Source organism: Penaeus chinensis, chromosome 32 (genome assembly GCF_019202785.1).
Source record: "Penaeus chinensis breed Huanghai No. 1 chromosome 32, ASM1920278v2, whole genome shotgun sequence".
Taxonomy (NCBI): Eukaryota; Metazoa; Arthropoda; class Malacostraca; order Decapoda; family Penaeidae; genus Penaeus; species Penaeus chinensis.
This window is the reverse complement of record NC_061850.1, coordinates 21,603,878-21,628,877: the sequence shown is the minus strand read 5'-3', so window position 1 is coordinate 21,628,877 and position 25,000 is coordinate 21,603,878. Positions and strand designations below refer to the sequence as shown.

At 45.1% G+C, this 25,000-nt stretch overlaps 2 protein-coding genes across 10 annotated transcripts in view; one reads left to right on the top strand and one right to left on the bottom strand.

The window, feature by feature from the left end:
- The window catches only part of LOC125042667 (putative FERM domain-containing protein FRMD8P1), a 24,389-nt gene extending 14,474 nt beyond the window's left edge, over positions 1-9,915 (top strand). For both annotated transcript variants that reach the window (XM_047638462.1, XM_047638463.1), the window contains exons 9-13: positions 363-492; positions 924-1,082; positions 1,758-1,872; positions 4,290-4,391; positions 4,903-9,915. In XM_047638462.1, coding sequence (XP_047494418.1) covers positions 363-492; positions 924-1,082; positions 1,758-1,872; positions 4,290-4,391; positions 4,903-4,946 — 550 coding nt within the window. In that variant the 3' untranslated portion in view covers positions 4,947-9,915. The remainder of the gene's footprint in view (positions 1-362; positions 493-923; positions 1,083-1,757; positions 1,873-4,289; positions 4,392-4,902) is intronic.
- Positions 9,916-12,093: 2,178 nt separating this feature from the next.
- LOC125042533 (cytohesin-1-like) overlaps positions 12,094-25,000 on the bottom strand; it is a 265,836-nt gene continuing 252,929 nt past the window's right edge. For all 8 annotated transcript variants that reach the window (XM_047638205.1, XM_047638204.1, XM_047638206.1 and 5 more), the window contains 6 exons: positions 17,043-17,158; positions 16,708-16,858; positions 15,946-16,207; positions 15,521-15,751; positions 15,093-15,271; positions 12,094-14,840 (listed from right to left, as the gene is read on the bottom strand). In XM_047638205.1, the coding sequence (XP_047494161.1) occupies positions 14,762-14,840; positions 15,093-15,271; positions 15,521-15,751; positions 15,946-16,207; positions 16,708-16,858; positions 17,043-17,158 (1,018 nt within the window). In that variant the 3' untranslated portion in view covers positions 12,094-14,761. The remainder of the gene's footprint in view (positions 14,841-15,092; positions 15,272-15,520; positions 15,752-15,945; positions 16,208-16,707; positions 16,859-17,042; positions 17,159-25,000) is intronic.

Here is a 25,000-nt window from a genome sequence, read left to right as displayed (position 1 = left end):
GGATAATGATAATGATTATGATAATGATAATAATAATAATGGTGACAATAACCACAACACTCAACATTTTCTTGGTCTCTTCCTCATTATGGGTAAGGGGGCTTGGGAGGGAGGGGGCGTTTTGGTAATTTTATAGCATTAGGGTAAAGGAAAAGGTGGGGGAGACGAAGAGGGAGAGTGAGAAGAAGAGGGAAAGAGAGACGAAGAGGAATAGGAAGAGAATAAAGACGAAAATTCGACGAGAACTTAACCGAAACTCTTCTTACCTCCCCCACCCCCCACCTCCTCCCCTCCTCCCCCACCTCCTCCCCTCCTCCTCCCCTCTCTCTCCCCCTCTCCTTTTCCCCCCCTCCCCCCTACAGGAGCGCCTTCTTCCACGGCCAGATCGAGCAGCCGACGAGGGGCGTGAGTTCCTGGCTGCCACGCCCCGATCTCCCGGTCTTGGTGACTATCAACGGCACGGGCGTCAGTGTCATCGAGCCCAAGAAATCGGTGGGTTTTATGTTTGGGTGTGTTTGTTTGTTTGTATGTGTGGGTTGTTTTTTTTGTTTTTTTGTTGATGTGTTGATCTCTCTGTCTCTGTCTGTTTCTGTTTCTGTCTCTCTGTCTCTCTCTTTCTTTATAATGATAATAATGATAATAATGATAATAATAATGATAATAATAATAATATCACAAATCTCTCTCTCTCTCTCTCTCTCTCTCTCTCTCTCTCTCTCTCTCTCTCTCTCTCTCTCTCTCTCTCTCTCTCTCTCTCTCCCCTTTACTCTCTCTTTCCCTCTCTCTCTTTCTCTTTCTCTCTATCTCCCTCTTTCTTCTTCTCCATAATAATAATAATAACAATAATAATAATATCACAAATAACCATAACAGCAACCACCACGTAACGCCCCCTCCCCCCCCTCCCCCTCCTCCTCCTGCAGACGGTGTTGCTGAGCCTCCGGTATGACGAGCTCTCGTGGGACTACGCGAGACCGAGCAACGAGCGGAATCCCCACTGCCTCCCCTGCCTCTTCCTCCAGTTCGCGGTCGTCGAGAACGGGAGAAGATTTTCCAAGCTCTTGCAGATATTTTCGAAACAGGTTGGGTTTTTTTTTTTTTTCTTTTTTTTTTTTTGAGAGGGGGGAGGGAGGTTGAGAGAGGGGGAGGGGAGGGAGGGGAGGGGAGGGGGGGTTTGTATGGAAAGTGTGTGTGTGGGGGGATGTGTGTTTGTGTGTGTGTGGTTTGTTAGTGTGTGTGTTTGTGTGTTTGTGTGTGTGTGTGTGAGTTTGTGTGTTTGTGTGTTTATTTGAGTGTGTGTGTGTGTGTGTGTATGTGTGTGTGTGTGTGTGTGTGTATGTGTGTGTGTGTGTGTGTGTCTGTGTGTGTGTGTGTGGCATAATGGTTGATGATATAAATATTCATGACCATAGACTTGTCATTCACAATGATAGCCATGTTGATGATAGTGATGGTAATAATGTTAATATGATGGTTATAGTAATGATATTGATAATGATGATAATGATAATAGTAGTAATAGTATTCACAACCATAATCACAGTAATGATGATGATTATAATAATACCAGCAATAATGATCATAACGATAATGATAACGATAGTGTTAAAAGTAATAATAACGATAATAAGTACAATAGTAATAATAATAATAAACAAAACAACACCACCATCAGAACGAACATACCAAATGAATCATAATTATCATCCTAAGATCATTATCATCCTAAAATTAATCCGCTTCCCCTCGCGTCTCAGGCGATCATGATGGACGCTCTCATAAGCACCTTCGTCGACGAGCTGAAGCGGCGGGCGGCGCAGTATCCAGACGACCTCGAGGGCCACATGCTCGACCACGGCACCGAGATCGACGGTACGGCAGGGCTCCTGGGTTTGAGCTTGGGGGGGGGGGGGGGGAGGTGGTCCTGTTCTTTTCTGTAGTCCTGTGTGTGTGTGTGTGTGTGTGTGTGTGTGTGTGTGTGTGTGTGTGTGTGTGTGTGTGTGTGTGTGTGTGTGTGTGTGTGTGTGCGTGTGTGTGTGTGTGCGTGTCTGTCTGTCTGTCTGTCTGTCTCTCTCTCTCTCTCTGTGTCTCTGTCTCTCTGTCTCTGTCTCTCTGTCTGTCTGTCTCTTTGTCTCTCTGTCTCTTTGTCTCTCTGTCTGTCTCTCTCTGTCTGTCTGCCTCTCTCTGTATGTCTGCCTCTCTCTGTCTGTCTGTCTCTCTCTGTCTCTCTCTCCCTCTCTCTCTCTCTCTCTCTCTCTCTCTCTCTCTCTCTCTCTCTCTCTCTCTCTCTCTCTCTCTCTCTCTCTCTCTCTCTCTCTCTCTCTCTCTCTCGCTCAGTAAAATTATGATGACGTTTCGTATGCGTGTGGCTCCTTTAATTTCAAACCAGGCCATAATTCCAAATGATATCACTTCTAGAACTATCCCTTTTATGCCCCAATGTTCTGATCTGTTGCCCTTCACATCAGGATGAAGAGCCAAATATTACCCATCGTATTCAATAAGTGCCATGTGTCGAACCTGTATGTTGTTGAGATTACAAAAACATATTAAGTTTCCTGCATCTGGTTACGGGACCCATGGTATATGCTCGTGCTGCAAGGCCTTCGGAACGGAGAGTTCATTCTTCTAAATAGATTCCACACATGGGAATTACTATGCTGACTCCACTGGTCCTCGTGCAGTAACAGTGATTTTAATTTCCGACATTTATTGTAGATAAGTTGTGTAAATCTTCAGACAAGCATAATCGATGTTGAGACTAATTTACGAATACCATGCCACGAGGAGGGAGCCAAACCACAAGAAAGTTTATGTTTTTTGTCTCTTGTTTAGAAATCCTGGAGCCAACACTTTGATGCAACAAATATCTAGCCTTGAAGAACAATTTTCAAACGCTACACTGCTGGATACCCTCTTCCGTGTATAAAGTCGATCATTCATCAATTTAGCACATTTCCATGAAGATCCATGTTACATAATCGGATTACCTGCTAGTCAAGTGGAAAAAAAGTGTTATGTGCTTCCGTAAAGACTCTTGGAAATCACCAAGTCCCATACTCTTCCCTATAATTTACAAAACTCTGCATAGTATTCTTTAGGGAACATTACTTGTCTAGTATTTTGACTTTATCACCGTCCCTGGCCATGTTTTTTTTTTATTATAGATACATTTTAATAAGGTCAGCACTGTTGTATTGTACCATTTCAGGAATTTCTTGACTGCCGTCTTATTGAAAAAGAAGCTCAGCCAGATTTGGTGGATTATTGCATGACACGTGAATTATTAATCTCTCTCTCTCTCTCTCTTCATAAGAAATGCAGTTATTCTTTCCCAGTTGATCGATTAATTCAGTGTGAAAAAAGTTGTGAAGGTTAGACCAGAACAGAATTATTATGAATTTATTGAAATGAAAACTTGATTTTCCTGCACTCTCTAAACTGAACTCGTATCGATCCTCTGTCTCTGTGTCTGTCTCTGTGTCTGTCTGTCTGTCTGTATGTCTTTCTCTTTCTCTTTCTCTTTCTCTTTCTCTTTTTCTTTCTCTTTCTCTTTCTCTTTCTCTTTCTCTTTCTCGTTCTCGTTCTCTTTCTCTTTCTCTTTCTCTTTCTCTTTCTCTTTCTCTCTCTCTCTCTCTCTCTCTCTCTCTCTCTCTCTCTCTCTCTCTCTCTGTATGTCTTTCTCTTTCTCTCTCTTTCTCTCTCTCTCTCTCTCTCTCTCTCTCTCTCTCTCTCTCTCTCTCTTTCTCTTTCTCTTTCTCTTTCTCTTTCTCTTTCTCTTTCTCTCTCTCTCTCTCTCTCTCTCTCTCTCTCTCTCTCTCTCTCTCTCTCTCTCTCTCTTTCTCTTTCTCTTTCTCTTTCTCTTTCTCATTCTCTTTCTCATACTCTTTCTCTCTCTCTCTCTCTCTCTCTCTCTCTCTCTCTCTCTCTCTCTCTCTCTCTCTCTCTCGCTCGCTCGCTCGCTCTCTCTCTCTCTCGCTCTTGCTCTCTATCCCCCCACCTCTCTCTCTCCTTCTCCTTCTCCCACACACTCTTCCTTCCCCTCACCTTCCCCTCACCCTCACCTCCTCCTCCTCCTCCTCCCTGTCACACCTGTCCTTCTGCCTCTCTCTCTCTCTCTCTCTCTCTCTCTCTCTCTCTCTCTCTCTCTCTCTCTCTCTCTCTCTCTCTCTCTCTCTCTCTCTCTCTCTCCTCCTTCTCCTTCTCCTTCTCCTTCTCCCACACACTCTCCCTCACCCTCACCCTCACCTCCCTGTCACACCTGTCCTTCATTTGACCCTCTGTTTCAGACGTGTTGGTCCCGCTGTCCACCGTCTCTCGAAAAGACGTCCCGGACTCAATCCTTAGCAACAAACTCCATCGTCTTTCGCTGTCCACTTTTACCGAAGATGGTGAGTAGAGGGCCGGGTGGGCGGGCGGGAGGGAGGAGGGAGGGAGGGGGAGGTTGGAGGGAGGAGGAGGGAGGGGAGGAGGGAGGGAAGGGGAGGGGGAGGTCTTCATCTATTCATTACTACTACAAATTATCATTATCAAGAAGTCATCATAAGCATCCTCCTCCTCCTCCTCTTCCTCATTATCATTATCGTCATCACTATCATGGCTATCAATTTCATTAACATCATTATAATCACCATCATCACTGTTATTATCATTATCACCATCATCACCACCATCTCTACCATCACCAACCCCACCATCGTCATCACCACCAACGTCATCACCACCACCAACGTCATCACCACCATCTTCGTCATCACCACCAACGTCATCACCACCACCAGCATCATCAACATCACCATCACCACCAACGTCATCGCCACCATCATCGTCATCACCACCAACGTCATCACCCCCACCATCGTCATCACCACCTTCCCGCACTGACCCGCCGCGTGTCCGCAGGTCGCTGCGTGGGGACGATGGGCTCGTGGCAGTTCGGCAGATGAGGGGATGCCCTCGACTACGTGTGACAAACCACCATCACGCCCGCGCCCATAGCCCCGCCCACCATGACCTCCTCCGCCTCCACCTGCTCATGGACGTCTGGCCCGGAATCCACGCCTCTCCTTCACTCCTGACGACGCTTCTAAGTTTATTTCCCCCTCGGTGGTAGATCCAGGCCCGTCTCGCTGGGTGCACTCGCGGCTCGCTCCCTGCTGCAGGTGCCCCCGTGTCCTTGCTTGCGTCTGTGTGCTCTCTCTCTCTCTCTTTTACTCTCTCGGTTTGTTTTATTTCTCTCTTTCTTTCTTTTCCTACTGGATAATTATTGCTTTTCCCCTTTTCCTCTTCATCTTTTCTTCCCCTTTTCTCTCGATATTTTCTTTCTTTCTTTGTGTCTCTTTCATTCTGTGTTTCCTGATCTTCCGTGTCATGGCGTGTTTGAAGAGCATGTTCACCTGCGAACGAACCGCTGTCGTGGTTTCGTCGGAAGAATTCCCGCTCCCTCTCCCGATTCCCTTAGTGTCCTGCTTCTCCCTCCCTCTCCCGTCTCTTCCCTTTCTTTCCCCTTTGTTCCCCTCCTTCCCTTTCCCCCTTTGCTGTCCTCTCCCTCATTCCCCATTCCCATTCCCCTCGCTAGCTGGATCTACCTCTCGTTGTGATAACTGGACGTGGCCGATTCCGGAAGACGCTCCTGCGAAGGACCTCCGGGTGACCTCGACGCCGCAATACACACGTGGAATACCTGCTGAGCAACGCAAGCTAGTACAAACAAACTAAAAAAAAACCAAGATGTGAAGTCCCAGAGTCACCGGAGTTTCCCAGGAGAGATCCCGAAGGAAGCGCCCCAGGAAGCTATGGTGGGGCTCAGGAGATTCCTCAGCGCCCTGACAAGGACCACGATCCTGCTGATTGCAGGAGCCTGAAAACTAAATGGATCAGCCTCAGGAAAGAATCAAAATTCAAAAGGGCGTGATAGTGGTGTGTTTCCATTTTTTTTATTTGTACCGATAGATATGAAATAGAAAAAAAAGATAATCAAATTAAGGTGAAATTCAATAAACAGCTCCTGTATTTGGACGCCCTCAAAGGCAGGATGGAAATCTGTGAAAACTGACCTAGCAAGAACAGGGTTCGTTACCTAGGATCAACGCTGTTCAAATCTCTGAGTGATGTTCATTTGCTTTCCTTCGGCATTTTTATTGTACGTATACTGTAACGCACAATGCAGTGAAAACCTGTAAAGGTGTGTTAGGCAAAGGAAAAAAAAGAAAACATTTATTTACATATACTGGTTTAATATGTATTCAAAACTGCTTCTTTCACGTATCATTATACTATCTGAATGTCGCCCTTGAATGTATCATTACGACGGGTGATACGCGGAAAACATGGCATACTGATTTTTCTACTGTATCATTGCTGTATCAACACTACACCTAAGTCACACCTCACACATCGCTTTACCCTTAAAAGGCTACACATGTCTAGTTGCCTTATTTGCATACTCTGTATATATCATTATGTATCCACAATATACCAGTAGCTAACGTTATAAAAGAAAGAAAAAAGGTGTACCTCTCGCAAAAAACAAAAAGCAAAAAAAATTATGGTATTATTTTGCGTATCAGATTGCCGACTTCTTACGGGCATGCTCGCAACATGTTTTACGGATCAGCTGTTCTACCATATGATTTGATCTCATATCTAGCGACGCGTTCTTGGGAGCTAAGGAAAAAGGAAAAGGTTTGTGTGGCACAAGTCCGACAAGCTACGGCCTATGGACTCTCCTCATGGCGTACGAGCTAGAGCGGCAGCTTCATAATAAGTAATTTTAATTATATTTGTATTCGGTAGTGTAGTTAACTATGGCTTCTGGATACCAACATCCATTTAGTGGATAGGACCAAAGATCCCCAAAAATCATCTTTCTCAGTTCGGAAGCGACATTTTTAGAGAGCGCGACAGCCTCCCGGGACACTCGGTTAATGAATCTCATTTCCCGTCTTTTATTTAAAAAAAGACTTTTTTCTTCCTCTCATTAAAAAAAAAAAAAAATGATTATATGACAGGAACTTCATAGTGAAGTTTCGTTCTACCAGCGGATGACCTGTCCGTCTCTCTAAAGACAAGTTCCCGGACGTCGCCCTTTATATATATTAAGGCCGTTCGCTCCGTTGATTCCGCCCTCGACGGGGCTGCAGTGCGAGGCGCCATCCGTTCGTCGAAGCCTCCTCCTGCCGGGGAGTTCGATGGCGTCGGACCGCTGCCCCTTCCGCCGGGGGCCACGCAGACGGAGGAGGCCTTGAGAACCAGTCATCGTGCCACAGAGCAACCAAAGAGTGTTCGTACTTTGCGACGTGATTGTATAACGTAAGGGTAACTCTAGGCTAGTGTGGAGTATGATCGATACCCTTACAATGTAATATAGATTTTTTTACAACTGTTGGTTTCACATGTTTGTTGTATATAAGAAAGTGGAGTGTAAGAAGCAAATCGTAGGGATGTTTCATTTTAAATTGATAGATGTTTTTTTTCTTCTTTTTTTTACGTAAATGACTGACTTGCGCCTCGGTGGGAATGTGTGTACGATATAGAATTTTTCCTACGTCTACGAGAAAGTGTACTTAAAAAAAAAAAACAAGACACATCCTAATGGTAGTGTTTATGATGACCATTTTTACAACAGCTTCCGTGGGGGTTGAGGGGGGGGGGGGGTGGTTGGGTACACCCATCTTTTAGTAAAATAAATAAATACATAAAAACAAAGACAAAAAGGAAAATAAGAGAAAAAAAAATAATTAAGTTAGATTGGTGTTCATACCTTTTAAAAAATAATAGTCCTTTGTCGTCAATGGGTTAGAATATGCAACTACGAATGTAAATAGTGAGATGTCCCAATTAGCTGCGAGGAAATGTTTCAAGAGAGCGCCTTGTACACCGGTTTTCTAGAATTTATGGAGATGACAGTATTACCCTACCTTACGCGGTGTTCAATCTCGAGAAATAGATAGAGTGGCTAAGTCCGCCAGTGCATTGTGTAAAAAAAAAAAGTATTTTAGATGTTCGAAAATGTAAGGCAATAAGTTTTCAAAGCATTTCACAATCGTTGAGATGTTTAGCGGCTGTAATTGGTAATACAGACAGCTTGAGATTAAAAGCATAATCGGATAATTTACACGATATTGCCTTGTGTGTACGTTGATCCGTGGACAAAATAGTTATTCTGCATTTTATTGACGAATTATCATAATATTTTTTGGGGGGATGGAGTAATTACCTTGATAACAATTGGGGGAAATATTTGGTTACAGCTTTCAAACTATTCGAGAAAGAAGTGAGAAACAGGCGTTTTTGAGGTTAGTCGAGCTACGTGAAACAGGCACAATGTAAAGAAAATTATCGGATATTTTTATCACTTTTTCGTCGAGTAACCGAAGTGATTTTCATTTTCATTTTTTTTTTTTTTTTTTTTTTTTTTTTAAGACAGCCATTGATATGATTCTTTCGTATATTTATATTTTTTCTTTAGTAGATTTTCATTTGTGAATTTATAGACGACTATGAGCTAGCGTGCGTATCCTTTCCGTTGAATAGACTTGTATCAGTGCAAACACAACCGCCACCGCCCATAACGTTAATGTGAAAAGGAAGAACAATTGACTGAAACTCCCTCGATAGTTCTGAAAATACTGTGGCCTTTTGATTACGCTTAGAACAATACTCTATCTTGTTCATATTTTCACACGGGGAAAATAATGGGTAAGGTTACGAGGCTCACCGTGAAAATAACTTGGACAAGATAATACAGGACAAAATAATACTAACACTAACTGCAGGACTTAGACACAGACCATCATTTGACTCTAATTACCACCCGTTCGCTGACTACTGAAAGCTCGTGTTTTTAGGTTGGAGGTTTACGTTCGTTAAAACCAAATTAAACTTGTGGTACAGTATTCTTTTCTTACTATTAGTGTACATTGTCCCTGTTTGCCGGCTTATAATATAGTTGTGAAAGAATTCAAGGAAGAGGGAAAAATAAAATCGGTTAATATTTGCTTAATAATTTCAGCTGTTTCTCACAGACTGTTTGAATTCTATGCAAATGACTGATAGATTATTTAAGCAAAAGATCCTGGGCGGTTATTTGGTAAGAATTGATTGTAAAAAAAAAAAAAAAAAAAGAAACAAGAAAATTGGCATACGGTTTCTATTAGTTGATGACATAGTTAAATATTCTCGCTCATTCACTGCACTGCCATTTTACTACAAAAACATTTTTTTCCTCTTTCAAAAAGTCATACAGCAGAACCAAAGACAGTAAATCATTGATGTTTATTAAAGTGTTTGAAAGACAACTCGACGCTACGGTCCAACGCTTACAAGAAAGTCTAAATGAAAAGTGATACAGTTTTTATACGTCTACAACCACGCTTCTCAAATTTTGTATGTTTTCTCTGCTTCAAAGGGGGAAAAAAAAAGTGTATGTGTGATGCAAAGAAATTTAAGTACTGGAATACAATTTACAATATTAGCTGTTGGCCCATCACACGTACTCCTGAATTTTAGACTTGGGGGTAAACGTTGGCCGGAGATGAGGGAAAATGGTTCGAGTGGGGGTAAATATAGGACACTACAATAAATTAAGGGATCAAAACCAAAGTCACAACCTAATAAAAACCATTAGTTCAACACTCATGTATCGTCGTTTTATATTACTAATCACCATATGGACAACTCATGCTGTTTCCAGTGAGTGATCTATCTAGTATTTCCTCTAGTTGACCCATAATTCCCCGTCTTGATCCATATTTTTTTTTTTTTCCTTACACGGAGCTGGACTGCTTTTGTTGTTCTAAATGATAATTTTGTACCATGTGCATGTCACGACTACTTTATATCAGTGACCCTAATCAATGTGTATATATATCCCAGTTAATCCTGTGATGATATTAATAAAACTTTTATACCCGATTCTCTTTTGTCTCTCATCCTTTTCAGACGTATTTTAGTTGAAAAATAGTGAATGTTTTGATACATAAGTCAAAGAAATATTTTATCACAAATCTGCAAATCAAAACTGATATACAGCCATTATTTAATCTTTATCAAACTCTTCTTCTATAATCCAATTAGTACCATAAGCAAAACAAACAAGTGTTTTTCTTTGTTTCTTTTCCGTCACAGTTAGAGAATTGGAAAGACAATACAAAGGATCATCATCATTCACTACTACATTAAAAGCAGATTTTCCAAACTTAATTCTATTTCAGACACATCTGCCAGGAATGTCTATATTCAAGCTTGATAATTACACCAATTAATTTATGTGATTAAGTTAAGTTCATTTTGGATAAATTTGTATATTAAATTAGGACAGAAACATACAACTAACGGATTATGAAGTAATCGCTGTAGGATTAAAATATAAAGACATAATTATATTCTAAAACATAGCATAGTAATATATTCCGAAATGCCCACACGAACATGCCAGCGAGAGGACTTCGGAAATGCCATTGTTCTCAAGGGTGAACACACTGCTCTCCTCCCTGCCTAAGCTGGTCTTCCACGAAAATCACTAGATGTAATTTTTCTCTTGATTATACTGGTCAGAAAACGGGTTTATGCAAACCTGTTGAAACTTAAAAAAAAAAGGGAGAGAGAGAGAAAAAAAAAAAAAAAACTAAATAATTCTCGTCCAGGGTTGCCTTGTGCTAATGTTTACACTGAGAGCATACTTTTATGATACACAACCCTAGGACAAGGACACATGTAACCGTGTACAGCCACTACTGCTTAAATTGCACATTCTTTACTTTAGAAAGACTGCCAATTCGTCACAGTATTAGAGGTAAGAAATTATACAGTTAAAAATAGCCTCATAAGAAATTTTATCCTTGTCGATTTTGTTACTTTAATGTTTAAAAATTGGTAAACAATGGATAGTTTTCTGTTAAACAGCTAAGACAAAGACAGAATTATTATGATCTTTTGGGAATTATAACTAGATTTTCATGCATTCCCTAAGCTTAACTTAACGTTCCTTTTGGCACCCCCCCCCCCTCTCTCTCTCGCTCTCTTTCTTCCCGTCACACACACGATAATAATATTGAAATAAATATAACAGGTGCATTCCCTCATCCATTAGTCATATCTGAGTGGAATCAACGAAACGATAAGCAAAGGTTCCATTTGAAGACCCTATAACAATCCTGTCAAAACTTCCCCAAGATGTTTACTAGATAATTTGCCTTGAGTAAAGGAAAAATGCGAAGTTGTTCTCATCTGAATATATATATATAATCTGAATATATATATATATATATATATATATATATATATATATAACAACACAGACAAGAATTTGATAGCCTTACTGCTGTCTGAGAGCTATCAAACATGTATAAACGGAGAGTTTTAGTTATTGATATGATGAAATGATAAAACTGGCAATACGTGGCTTCAAGTATATTATGTTTGGTATTGTTATGACAGAAATATTTTCTGCTTGGATTCCTTTTTCTCACATTCCTTGTATGAGAATATGTTGTCACTTATAGTGATGACAGTTGTCTGCAGTGTATGTGTCACACGCCAGTCATATTTTCGTCTGTCATCTATATTTTTCTTTCTTCTTTTTCTGCTAAATTAATATAAGATGTGTTTATTCACCAGTTGTTCAATTTGCATACATGTCAGTAAGTTGTTTTCTATAAGTTTAATGTCACAGTCATGTGATTTTTGGTTAAACCACGTTTTCAAATCTTGCTACTTCAGGCTCCAGAACTAGTAAAATTTGCATATCATAAAAGTACAAAACTCTTTTTCTTCATTGTCTATCTTTTACTCAGAAAACAGAATCATTATGCCCAAAAATAATAATGCTAAAGAATTTTGCTACGTGTTTGGCAAATATGGTTGCAATTTCACCTAGTACTGGTATGTTCCTTATTTCCCAAATATAGTTATTGAAGTTCAAAACATATGAGGCTGTGTTTATTCATGCAGTATATATCATTATGAACTGTTTTATATGGTTTATATCAAACAGCTTATCTTAAGACTTTCAAAAATAGTATCTAAATATCTGGTTCATGATGACCAAATGAAGTTAAGGTTATCCTTAATCATATGAATTAAAAAAACATAAAACCGTCTTCACTTTATTAATTACAATAATATAAAGTCCTACAGAAATATATACAACTGGGTAAATACCTTTTCACGGCTGTACATAATCAAATATAGACATTGACCACAGGGGAAATGTTGTACAGTTTAAATCTAATGAAAATGGACAGGCCACATGCAGATATTACCTGCATGTGCCCTGTTGGATAGTAATAAAAAGAATTTGTTGAATGGAAATGAAAGCCATAAATAGTATTACATGTGTAAAGTAAAAAAAAAAAAACAAAAAAAAAAGACAAAAAAAAAAAAAAAGATGCAGTAAAAATACATAACAGGTGTTGTAGTTTTACAAAATGAGAAATTAAATTCTTGTAAACATCTCTTTGGTAGCTGTATTGATAACGTTTTCCTTTATCAATGACATGGAATTTCCTTTTGTTTTTTCGCTTTTCTTATTAAATAACATTAAACAATATATACCATGAGATTGAAGGGGGAAACAAAATACAAAATATACAGATGATAACAAACAAATGAATATCAACCCAATGACAGGTCCGTCACTGGTTATCCCTTCGTACCAAAAACCAGAAAAGATATGATTTTAAAATATCCTGAGTATGGATAATACTCTAGTCCTATGTACTCACCATATGATAACCATCACAGCAATAAAAACATGCCATTCTCTCTTGCCAGTTATCAGCCAAGAGTTGATGCAGGGGAGGGAGTGCTTTTGGATCGCTGACCTAAATGAGTGGAGGGAGAGTCTTCTATGCGCTCGTAACTGGCAACAGGATCACATGTCATAACAGATGATTATAAATATGAAAAAGTATGAGATCCAAGCATCTTGTGTGAAAACATGCACCACTGATTACGACTGCAGATATTGGGCCGTATGGAACTAAATATTAGATTTGTCTATGAGTGATAAATAAGGGTGGCGTTCCCAACATCAGACTCGCTAACATCAACACATGCCAGGAGGGAATCTTTCTAAACACCCACAGAGAGAACCAGTTAGCGAAAGATCAAAGTTTAATCCTATTTTTTCTTCTTTGGGGGTTTTGTTGTTTTGCTAAGCATGAGCGTCAAATGCATGCCTCAAGATGGAAATGGAATGGGGTGAAGTATGGCCTATTAAAATGGTTTCTGAGAGAAGCATGCATTTTTTTCAATCCTAAATTACACTAGTGTAGTGACAAATCCAATGGGTAAAATACGTGAGTTTAAATAGTATCTAACTGTAACATTTTGATTGTTTTTTTTTTATTATTTTTTGTATTTCACTCTCTGAAGGGGGGAAGAGTAAGCCAGCTTTTACACAACACTTATCTGTTGTTATCCACCACCTGAGTAGTGTTACTATTCCATCACCAGCATTAGCAGCACAATATCAAATCCACAGAAGAGAACAACGACACCAAGATACTGCTTACATCATAACGCTGCTCATCAACAAGATCTTTGTACAACAATAAATGGATTTGATGAAGGATCTGCTGTTGATATTATTTTGGTGTGGCTGAATGTTTCCGATGTGAGATGAGTGAAGTGCTTTGGCCCCAACTATATATGTATACAATGTTATGTAACTTCTAAACACCTGTTCCTGGGGCCATAATTCTTATTCTCATTCTTTCTCTCTCATCCTCATTCTCACTCACTCTCTTTCTCTTTCTCATCATCATTTTCATTCTCTCTCTCTCTCTCTCACAGCATGAGAAGGTAAATCACAGACTCACTTATAAACAAAACAAAACCTCCAGACTGGGGTACACTTTATATTTACCAAGCAATTTTATATATATAATTCAGAACACACCAACGTCTGCAGGTGTCTGGAAGTACCTTTATTATATAGCCACATCCGGCACCTACTCTGGACACTCACACAAGCCTCCACTCTTTTAACATTCCATTTACGAACCTTTATCTAATGTTTACGAACACACAATTTGGTACAAACTGACTTTTACATGCCTTCCATTCAATCATGGTACTCTATTGTGAGGCTAAAGATTTCATATCTTGACCTCACATACATAATTAAGTAAGCCAAATACATACAAATATTTACACTATTACACAATACCTTTGTAAACACTTGGCATCAATGACTGATACTGGTTAACAGTACCTTGATGTCTCATAAAATTTAATTTTTCACTATTCACAAACATATTTACAATTAGAAATTAATCTAAATTCTGTTCATGCAGACATCATGACTGGACACAAGGTACAGGGAATAAGATATATTTTATGACAATGATCACACTGTCCAGCAGAGACCTGTATAAAATGACCTCTTTGTAGTTTCTTTTAAGTTGCCGCATATGTCTGCAAAGTTTTTAACACTTTGTTAAAGAGGCAACTGCTAAAGCGTACTGTACTTTTTACCCACACTTTTCACGTTTAATGCAAGCAAGCAAGTATACATTCTGATGGTGTCTCTGAGCACTCAAAACATCACTTCACTTGTGATAGGTCTGTATAATATTTTCTTTCACATGCAAGCACTTGATACAGGCTCTCTCGCTTGTGCATTTTTCACTAGAATGCAGGCAAAAACTTGAAATATGTCCCATAGCGAATATCGTGCACAGCCTCTCATTGTTCAGGTGGGTTCAAATGTTCAGTCTACTGTAGTAAACATTAGCGAACTTCTTCACGGGTATGATTACCGACTGCTATTCTTCTGAATATTCTTCTTTCTCTTGGCTAGCATGTCATAGAAGGGGTTATGACTGATACTTTGTCTGCAAGAAAAAGAATGGCATGAGAAGGATATACACAAAAATATTACTATTCGCATTCTTAGACAAAGAGATGTAACCATATTAACCACTTCTGATTCAATTCCATCACACTCCAAACTTTACTTTGAAATTCAGTCACTCTAAGCTATCTTCTCACAGATTCATCATCAAGGAATCATCGATTACCAATGCAAATAAGAAATCAATCCTAGATCAGGACAGCTACTGCACGGATGAGGAAAAGCAACTTACCTGATGCACTTAATCCATTCCTCCTTCTCCTCTGGTGTGGCAGCTGACATCCTGTAAACGGTGTGCTTGCCTTCCACAACCTTCCCTTCACTGTCAGTCTTGCAAGCTTTGATGAAATCGGTTGAGGTGGCATATAACTCGAAGCAGTTTGGCTTGTTGCGGTCTTGTACTTCCCGAACCTGTGAAATGTCGTGAATTAAATACTGTCACAAAGTAATGCATCCTTATTAATAAGTGGTGATGCATAATATTACCATCTTTTATAGCATTTGCATACATCATTTTGACTAGATCTTCTACTATAAAAGTGATACACCAGTATCCATCTTAAAGTGCACCAGCTATGAAGAAACTACAATTCTTCCACAAACTCACTTGATCCCCTCAACTACCAAGTCACCAAGCCAAAGCACTACCTGAGCACCCACCTCAATGTTCTCCAAAGGTATGATTCCTCTGGGCTCTTTGTCTGTCGTGTACTCGAAGTAATAGAGGCAGTTGTCGTTGAGGATGAACCATCTCCGCTTCCACGACTTGTAGCGGCCGCCCTGCTTCATGAGCCAGCCCTCGCGGTCCGGGTTGAAGAACGTGTGCATGAGGTCGTTGCCGTCGTCCTCGGGGATCTTGAAGGGCTCCGTTTTGATGCTTTCGTAGAGACTCTGCGGAAAATTGCTTTTGTTAGGGAGAGCGCTAGACATAAAAAATAAGGAATATTCTTTAACTGGACACGAAATAATGATTATTTTTGAACACGGTGAGAGAACAATGGTTATGACAGGAAAGCCATTGACGGTGCAACGACGCGAGCGCCTGTCGCAATCCTGGCCGACGCAAAAGCGACTGGCTTCCTCACCTCGAGCAGTTCTCTGGGCAGGTCGTCCCCGTTATCGATGCCGCGGTTCATGGTGATGAACTGCTCGATGGTCTGCTTGTCCTTGACGGCCGGGTTGTGCAGCGACGTGTTCAGCATGATGATGGCGAACGACAGCACGAAGCACGTGTCGGGGTTCTTGAAGATGGCCGGGTTGAGCTCGCAGTAGCGGTGGGCGAACCTCTCCATCATGCGGTCGATCTTCTGCGCCTCCCCCGGCAGGCGGAAGCTCCACAGGAATTGTCTGCGAAGGGAACGGGGCGGTCAGACGCCGGCGGCTCGCTCTCGGCAGGCTCAGTGGCCTTGTTACACATCTCGGGTGAAACGGCGACACTCGACGCCGTGAGTACAATTGGAAACCAGTTCAGCTGGGACTGGAAGCCTATTCTATACTATATTATCACACACACACACACACACACACACACACACACACACACACACACACACACACACACACACACACACACACACACACACACACACACACGCACACACACACACATTTATGTATCTATATCTTTAAGTTAACTTTATAAATGTTTAAACCCTGTCAATCAAAATCCTGCTTCGTCTACACATAAAAATCCCTCTAATAGTAACTCGTACCGTCACTCAACAACAAACATTGTATTTGCTTATCGATTTCCCTTATCACTACATAATCTGCCTCCAGCCTTCACATCGAGACGAGAGGAGAAAGTGTGGGCGAGGGAGGGAGAGGGGCAGGGGAGGGGTACGAACCTCAGCGCCTGCACCAGGATGAGATCTGTGAAGTCGTGCAGGCAGACGAAGGCGTCGAGCACCGACTGGTTGAAGTCGTTGCGCTCGCCGAGGTAGTCGCCAATGGCCGTCTTGTTGAGCCCTTCGCCCTTGTGCAGGAACTGGGCGATGTCTGCAACGAGAATCGAACAAACGGTTAGATCAACAAACCACAGAAAAAAAGTATTAAAATCAAGAAAACCACCTTGCAACCAATAATATAAACACATCAAACTTCAGCCTAAATCGAACGAAACAAATGACAGTCGGGCCCGACGTAAGCGAAGCCCACGGCCGCCGCCTCTGCCTGCGCTTACCTTCGGGCGTGTTCTTAAGGAGGCCATGGTCTATAAGGTATTCGATTCCCTTCTTGGGGTCCATGTTGAACTTCTTGCGCCCGATGCTCATCTGTTTACTCTTCGGATTGCTCTTACTGTAAATAGGAGAGAGAGAAAAAAGGTTAGTTCAGGCAGGACATAATCAGTAATGACAAAATTGAAATCAATAGATAAAAATAGCTAAAAATGAAAAAAAAAAAAAAAAAAATCAAAACAGAATGGGAAAGTGTACTAAGTGGAAGGACAAGCTAGAATTACAAGACTGCTGCTCGGCCAAACGGATTCACTTTCTAAAGCCGAAGAAAAGAACGCAAGGAATACATCCTCCAACACTGAATATGGTTACAACACACACACACAAAATGGATACAGAGAAAACCGAAACAATAACTGGGCTTCCGGTGCAGGCGACTCATCCGGGATCGCCCAATGCCCGACGCGCGTCAACAAATACGCGGTAAATATACCACAGGGCGAAAGGCTCTGGCGGGGGTGGGGGGTGGGGGGTAGGGGGGGCGCTCCTCTATTCGGTGCTGGAGGGAAGTGAGGGGAGGACGCAAGGGAGAGAGAAAGAAGCAGAGGTGAAGGAAGGAGCAAGCGGGGAGGAGAGGAGAAACGAAAGGGCTGATGAGAGGAAGGAAAGCAAAAAACGGAAAAGAGAAAAACAAGACGAGAAAAACTGAAAATCGAAAAAGCAAGGAACAAAAACAACAACAACAACTAAGAGCAAAAGGGCCAGAAGAAGAAACGGCCAAAGGGAAGGGGCGAGGGGACAGGGGCGAGGGGACAAGGGCGAGGGTACCAAAGACAGGCACAAAGGGGGGTGGGGAGGGGAAGGAAGAAGGGGGGGGGGGTGGCGCCAGGGAACCCGTCCACGCGCTGTTCGGTCCGCCCGCCGCCCGACCACACCGGCCCGACCGCTACTGAATCACACCGGGACGAATGACCTCGTATCTGTTATGGCGCAGGAGGGGGGAGGGGGAGGGCAGAGAGCAAGGGGAAGGGGGGAGGAAAGAGGTTAGATAATAGAGACGAGGGGGAGTGGAGAAAAAAGAAAAGAAAAGGAGACAAGAGAAAAGAGGAGAGGAGGAGAAGAGAAGAGGGGAGAGCAGGGAGAAGAAGGGAGGAGGCGCTATCGGCGCATCATCACGACAGCCCCACGACAGCCCACGACAGCGATGCTCGACCGCGCTCTCGTGCCTGAACTGCTCCAGATTCGCAGCAAAAAACGCTCATTTAAAAAAAGAAGAGGAGAAGAAATATGAGAAGTTGCATCACGAATGTTGCAAAGGCGCTGTCTGTCGCTGCCATCTGGTGTCCGGCAGTGTCATCAAAGATCTTGCAGTCAGGCTATGCATCTTGGGCTGACTGCCACGTCACTCGGCCTTTGATCATAGCGCTGGCATCTCATGCCGAGAAAATAGACAAAAAAAGAGAAAAAATGCCTAAACTGAACGATAAACGGCAGCGGAGAGAACGATGTCCCCTGGGCGATACGAAAATCAAACGAAACTAAAAGAAGAACGAAAAGAATGGGGAGAAAGAGGGGGAGGGAGGAGGAGAAGAGGAGAGGGGGAGGGTAGGAGAGGGGAGGGGAGGAGAGGGGAGGGGAGAAGAGGGGGAGGGGAGAAGAGGGGGAGGGTAGGAGAGGGGAGGGGAGAAGAGGGGGAGGGTAGGAGAGGGGAGGGGAGAAGAGGGGTAGAGGGGGAAAGGGGGAGAGAGAGAAAGAGAGAGAGAGAGAGAGAGAGAGAGAGAGAGAGAGAGAGAGAGAGAGAGAGAGAGAGAGAGAGAGAGAGAGAGAGAGAGAGAGAGAGAGAGAGAGAGATTCCCTTCCCTTCTGTCCCCCTCCCTCCCATCTGGGCAAAACCAGATCCAATCATAATTTCCTTCAACACTCATATCACCCCCCCTCCCCATTCCCCTCTCCCTCCTCCTCCCCATCCTCTCCAGCACGCCAGCCTCGTTGGGGACTCTGAGGGGAAGCCCAGAAGATGATGGTCCAAACGTCAGAGAATCGAAGTATATTATCACGAGTACATTTGACGGAGGGAGGCAGCCAGGAGCGGAAGCGAGGGAGAAGCCGAGCCTCCCCCTCTGTCTCTCTCCCTCCCTGTCCCTTACTCTCACTCACTCTCTCTCTCTCTCTCTCTCTCTCTCTCTCTCTCTCTCTCTCTCTCTCTCTCTCTCTCTCTCTCTCTCTCTCTCTCTCTCTCTCTCTCTCTCTCTCTCTCTCTCTGTCTTCCTCACACCTTATATCTCTGGACTAACTCACTCGTGGCTGCTCACGTGACAATAGTCACCATCATCACACTAATAACACCAATAATAAAAGTAATAACAATACCCCAAGCCAACAGAAATCGCCCAGCCCATGAAGTCCCGCGAAAATGAGCTTCTTGACACTTTCGGCCAAAGCCACGCCCAGCCGCCTCCTGCAGCCGCGAGGACTTCCAACGTGAGTCAGCCCGCGCTTGACGTGGAGAGGTCACTATGTTGGCCTTCTCTCGCAAGGGCGCCAACATGCCCGCTGACCCACTAGCAAGTCCATGAGCCGTGAGTCATGAGCAACGAGGACCCTTGGCTGGGATCTCTTCTGCCTCCCCAAAACGCCCCCAAAACGCCCCTAAAACAACTCCTAAAATTCCCCACTTCTTCGTGAGTTCCAGAGTGACATTTTCTCTTCTTTTCCTCGGGATTTTTTCCGAAGGGAAATTAAATGTCAGGACGTGGCGGGCGACAGAAAAACAAGTGTGCGTGCGAGGCTGGCCCTTCCCAAGGGGAACGTGCTCTTAAATGTAAACATGTTCCTGACCAGAACACTGACACACATACAGACAACACACACGCGCGCGCGCGCGAAGAACTGCCATCTGCAGTGAACTTGCTATTTCCATTTTTTTCCTGAGGTAGTCTATAGTCACAGCGTAATCCCAACATCCAGAGCCCCCCTCTCTGTCTGTTTGTTTCTGTCTCTATCTCTGTCTGCCCGTCTGTCTGTGTCTACTCCCCCATCTCTCTCTCTCTCCGTCCCCGCGCATCCTGGGTGCGAGAGCGCAAAACCGATCCTTGAAGCTGCCTTGCAAGAAGTGGGGTTAGGATGTTGACCTGGCCCTACTCTTATCCCCCACTTTCTTACCAACCCCTCTCCTCCCGCCCCCTTCCTCCTTCTTTGCATTTTCTTCTTTTCCTTTCCTCTGTTTTTCTCTTCTCTTTATTTTCTTTTACTTTTTTTTTCTTCACCTTCTTCATTCCTTCTTTCTTCTTCTCCACCTCCTCCCTCTCCCCCTGATCACCTGGACGTTACTGCTGTCTAAACAAAGGTTTCCGATCTCCCTGAGAAAGGGGGGGGGGGGGAGGGGGTGAAGAGGAGGCAACAGGAACAGCCTATTTCCAACTCCCCTTCCCCTTCACACTCTCTCAAACAAACATAAATATGTGAGTACACATGACCGTCGACACCCTTTTTACCCCAGCCCTCTGTACAAAAAAGGGCCAAAAAAGAAAAGGGAAGAAAAACGGAGCATTACCGCGTCCTTCATGTTAAACGGCCCTCCTGATGAAACCGGGAGGGGAGAGAGGGGGGAGAATGGGAGGGGTGAGAGGGGAGAAACGGGAGGGGTGAGAGAGGGGGAGGATGGGAGGGGTGAGAGGGGGAGACGAGAGGGAGGGTCCCACCATAACAGTCTTTACATCGTTAAGTGTTTGTGTCGCGTCAGTTATAGCTTTATCTCGCCTCTGAATCGCATCCTAACGACGTGACGCTTAGTGCCTAACTTGTATGCCTGTAGGCCTACCTGGATCGCTGGCGGCGCCCCGTCGACCCGGCCCAGATTCTCCCGGGATTTTTCCACGAATTCCTGTGTGTCCGTGATGCCTCTGCTTGCGCCCAAAAGCCCAGAATCGACTTATAACTCACACAAACGCCAAAATAAACTACTGATACGATGATATTTTGGTTGCATATTTCTCAATGGCGATCACCACCCAACAACTGGAACCCACAGAGCCAACCTTCCTACAGCCGCTGATCCTTTCCCATGCAATCGCCTTGCCTCCCCTTCCCTCCCTTTCCCCCCTTCCCTCCGCCCTCAGCCCCGGCCCTCCAAATTTCCCCCTGCCCCCTAACTTAATCTCCGCCTCTTCCACTCGGCTGCGGCGGAGCAAAGGACGGCTGGCTCGGCCCCGTATTTACACATGCACCGACAATGGACCCGATGGATAATGAGCCGCGTGATTGTCCAGGCATTGCCGAGCCATTGTGAATGTATTGCGGGGCACGGCCGTGGTCTCCTTCCCTTCCCCTTCCTCTCCCCTTCCACCTGCCGACCGCAAGGCAAAATCGGAGAGAAAGCCTTATGCAATGCCAAGAGACGGGGACTAATGTCACAGGTTTGGCATCGCTGGCTAAGGCTGGGCTCCGGTGGCAGGCCATCCGAGCGTTAGCCCGAGGGAGCGGCGAGGGAAGACCAGCAAAACAGGCCTCATGACGGTATTGAGCCTCCCAGTCGAACGGCAAGTGATCCGGACGCCACCTTCGCTACGGATACTGGGAGCCAGGGGGACGAGAAGGATACAAGGGGAGGGGGAGGGAGGAAGAGAGGGAGGGGCGAGTAGATGTGAGAGAGGCTCGGGGGAGGGGGGGGGGGGCAGAATTAGAGGAGAGAGAGAACCGCAAGGAAACTATCAGGGGAGGGTGGGAATATGCGAAAAGAGAAAAGAAAGAAAGAGGGAACATGTAGAGATAGGAAAGAGCAGGAGGGAGCGGCCAGGGGCGCGGGACAACCCAGGCTCTTGAGCAACACCCGGACATGTCTGAGCTTGGAATGGGAGCTCCGGCGGCCAAAGGGACTTCCCCGCGGAGTCCTCGGAGAGTGAAGGACGCGGCGTACTGTGACGCCCCGCACCGCACGCAGGCACGGAGCCTTGCGATGCCTTTCTAAGAACGCATCAGACGTCGACATCGCGTATCTGCTTGCCCGCCTGTGAAGCTCATACCGCGACGCGGAAAAGTTCCTGGTTAACCGGCGGCTCGTGACCGGCTCGCGCGCGTACGAAGAATGACACTCTGCGCGAGCGCTGCCGAGCTGTTGCGATGCAATGCAGCTCCCTGGCAGACGCCGGGCCGACCCTTCCTCTCAAGACAACAGTTTTCACGCCCCATCGGAGTCGGGGGCAAGCACTTCGACCTCTGTGCCACGCCAGCAAAAGCGCCCCTCTGCCCGCACACATGTCTGGCGACCACACATGTGCGTGACAGACCCCCACGTCGAGCGGCACGTGGGAATGCATCGGCCAGGGTGACGCGGCGGGGCAAAGGTGCAAAAGGGTGCGACAGAACGAGGGTGACATACAACACTGCTTGAATAAAGTACAGAAGTGCGCGAAGGTTTCTGTGTGCGTACATATCTCCCCCCCCCCCCCTCCGCGCGCGCACGCCGGGTGTGTGTGTGTGTGTGTGTGTGTGTGTGTGTGTGTGTGTGTGTGTGTGTGTGTGTGTGTGTGTGTGTGTGTGTGTGTGTGTGTGTGAGCGCGCGCTTATTTGTGAGCCAACTTTGAGGGGGCTTTTATGGCACGTTTCCACACATGTCCTTAGGGTACATTACAGGTAAGAGCGCGTCTGACTCGCCCATGGCCAGAGAAAGAGAGAGATGGGACGAGACAAGGAAGATAGATACAATACTGGCAAAACAAACACACCAAACATCCCCATCAAAATAATACAGCTGCATTAGAGAAAATGAGCATAGCTGTACATAGCGGTCTCCTCAAAGTGTGGCCGAGAATACGAGAAGTGTACATGTACGTGTCGAGAGGCTGACGGCCAGCAACAAGCAGGCCGGCGACCACAAGCACGCCATCAGCGCCGTTCGCCCGGGGGGTTGCAATGGGGGCTGCAACGGGGATGGCGTGAGGGGCAGGGGTAGGGGGTCGTGGCAGGGGTAGAGGTTAGGGGGGGCACACAAGCATTTTCAACAATTTCCTTCGCAGAATGCCGGGTCACACGATGGAGTCGCTACGCGCGAACAAACTACAGAAAAAAACACGTCATAAAGGAAGAAACGAAAGCATGACCGTAAGACGCGGAGAATAACGAACCCGAGGAGAGATTAGTGATAAGGGACGAAGAAGGGCGGAGAGGGAAGGACGAAGACAAAGCAGGGAGAGACAGTGGCGAACTTATGAATAACAATCCAAGCACGCTAATCTCCTCGTCCTCTAAACGAACAAAACAACCATAAATGCCATCCTCACCTAACCAAAACACACACACACACACACACATGCACACACGCCGGGAGAGGGGATGGCCACACCCAGCAGCCCACGCCAGGAGCTTTCCTGAACGGCATGAGGCCGCGCAAACAATCCCACGAGCGGCAACCAGCGCCCCGACTTCCACTTCGTAACTCAAGACGGGTCGGGTCTGGCCTCGCTCCGTCCCTCGGCCGCCTCCTGGAATCTCCATTGCCTCCTAGGTGTATCCTCACTGCCCCCTCAATGTCTCGTCATTACCTCCTCATTGCCCCTTGACTGTCTCCTCATTTCCTTGTCATTGTCTCCTCACGGCCCCCTCAACGCCCAGTGACTGTCTCCTCATGGCCTCCCCACTGCTCCGTCACTCCCTCCTCGCACAACGCCCAATTGCTGATCCTCCTACAAATAAATACGCCGTTGGCAGACACAGCCGCCTCCGCCACAGTCAGCGCCTCGCCTCCTCGCCTCCTCACCTCCACCCAGAAGCAACAGATCACCTCTCTCCCTCTCCCTCTCCCTCGCTCTCTCCCTCCCTCCCTCCACCCCTAGCGCGAAGCCAAGTGCACGGCCACGGACACGGCCAAGTCCTCGTCCTCCCTCACCTGGGCGCGTGTGCTTGCGTGCGTGTGGGAGAAAGGTAAAAAAAAAAAAAAAAAAAACAAGAAAGAGGGCAGTGAAAGAGAGAGAGAGAGAGAAAAAAAAAAAGATATAGAGAAAACAAAAAACAAATATAGACTCCTGCTCCCCGACCCCCAACTACATCTCCCGAATAAAACCGGCCTCATCAGGAAGCAAAAGACACGCTAACGAGCCATTGTATCTGCCCAAGGTCGCCGCCGCCTCCGATCACGATGACAGCGGAATAGCGATCCAAGAGGGGCTGGGCCGTCGGAGAGTAGCCGTGAGACGCAACCAGAGTTCCCACGGCTTCCGATTGGAGGAAACAGGCGACAAGAGAGAAGGGGAAGAGGGCAAAAGGGAGGGATAAAAGGGAGGAAGGGAGAAAAGGCAGGGATAGAGCGACGGAGATAAACAACAACAGACAGATAAATAGCCACGAAGCCAAACACAAATGCATGCACAACCAGCACAAAAAAGGGACATATATAAAAGAACAAACATTCTCGCGGGATGAGGCGTCCGCGGCGAGGAACTGAACCTTATCAAAATATCTGTCCAGTGAGTCACCCTCCTCCTCCTCCCCTCTTCCTCCTCCTCCTCATTGTCCTCCTCCTCGTCCCGGGCAAAGCGAGGCACCCATTCACAAATTACGCCCATGTGAAATGCATGGTTAAAGAAGAAAGAAATAAGTTAAATAGTAAATAATACCATCTGATGTCCTTCTAAAGCTAAGCGAGAGAACCCCAACATATTCTACCCCCCCCCCCTTGCTTCTACTCCCCAAGTCACAAGCACAAACAGACAAGCCGCAAGCGACCCAGTGACTGGCCGGCCTGAGGGTACATTTATATCCCCCCCTCCACCTCTCCCCCCGCCCTTCCCCTCCCTTTGGCCTCCAGGTTACACGTGATATAAAGAAGAAAAAGAAATTACGAATACAAAGAAGAGAGACAAAGTAAAAAAAAAAAAAAAATGCTTGTGATTCACCCAGGAGGAAAGCGGACCTGTCACAAGCAGGCAGGCAAGCAGGAGACTGATAAACGTCTGACGCCCCTCCTGCG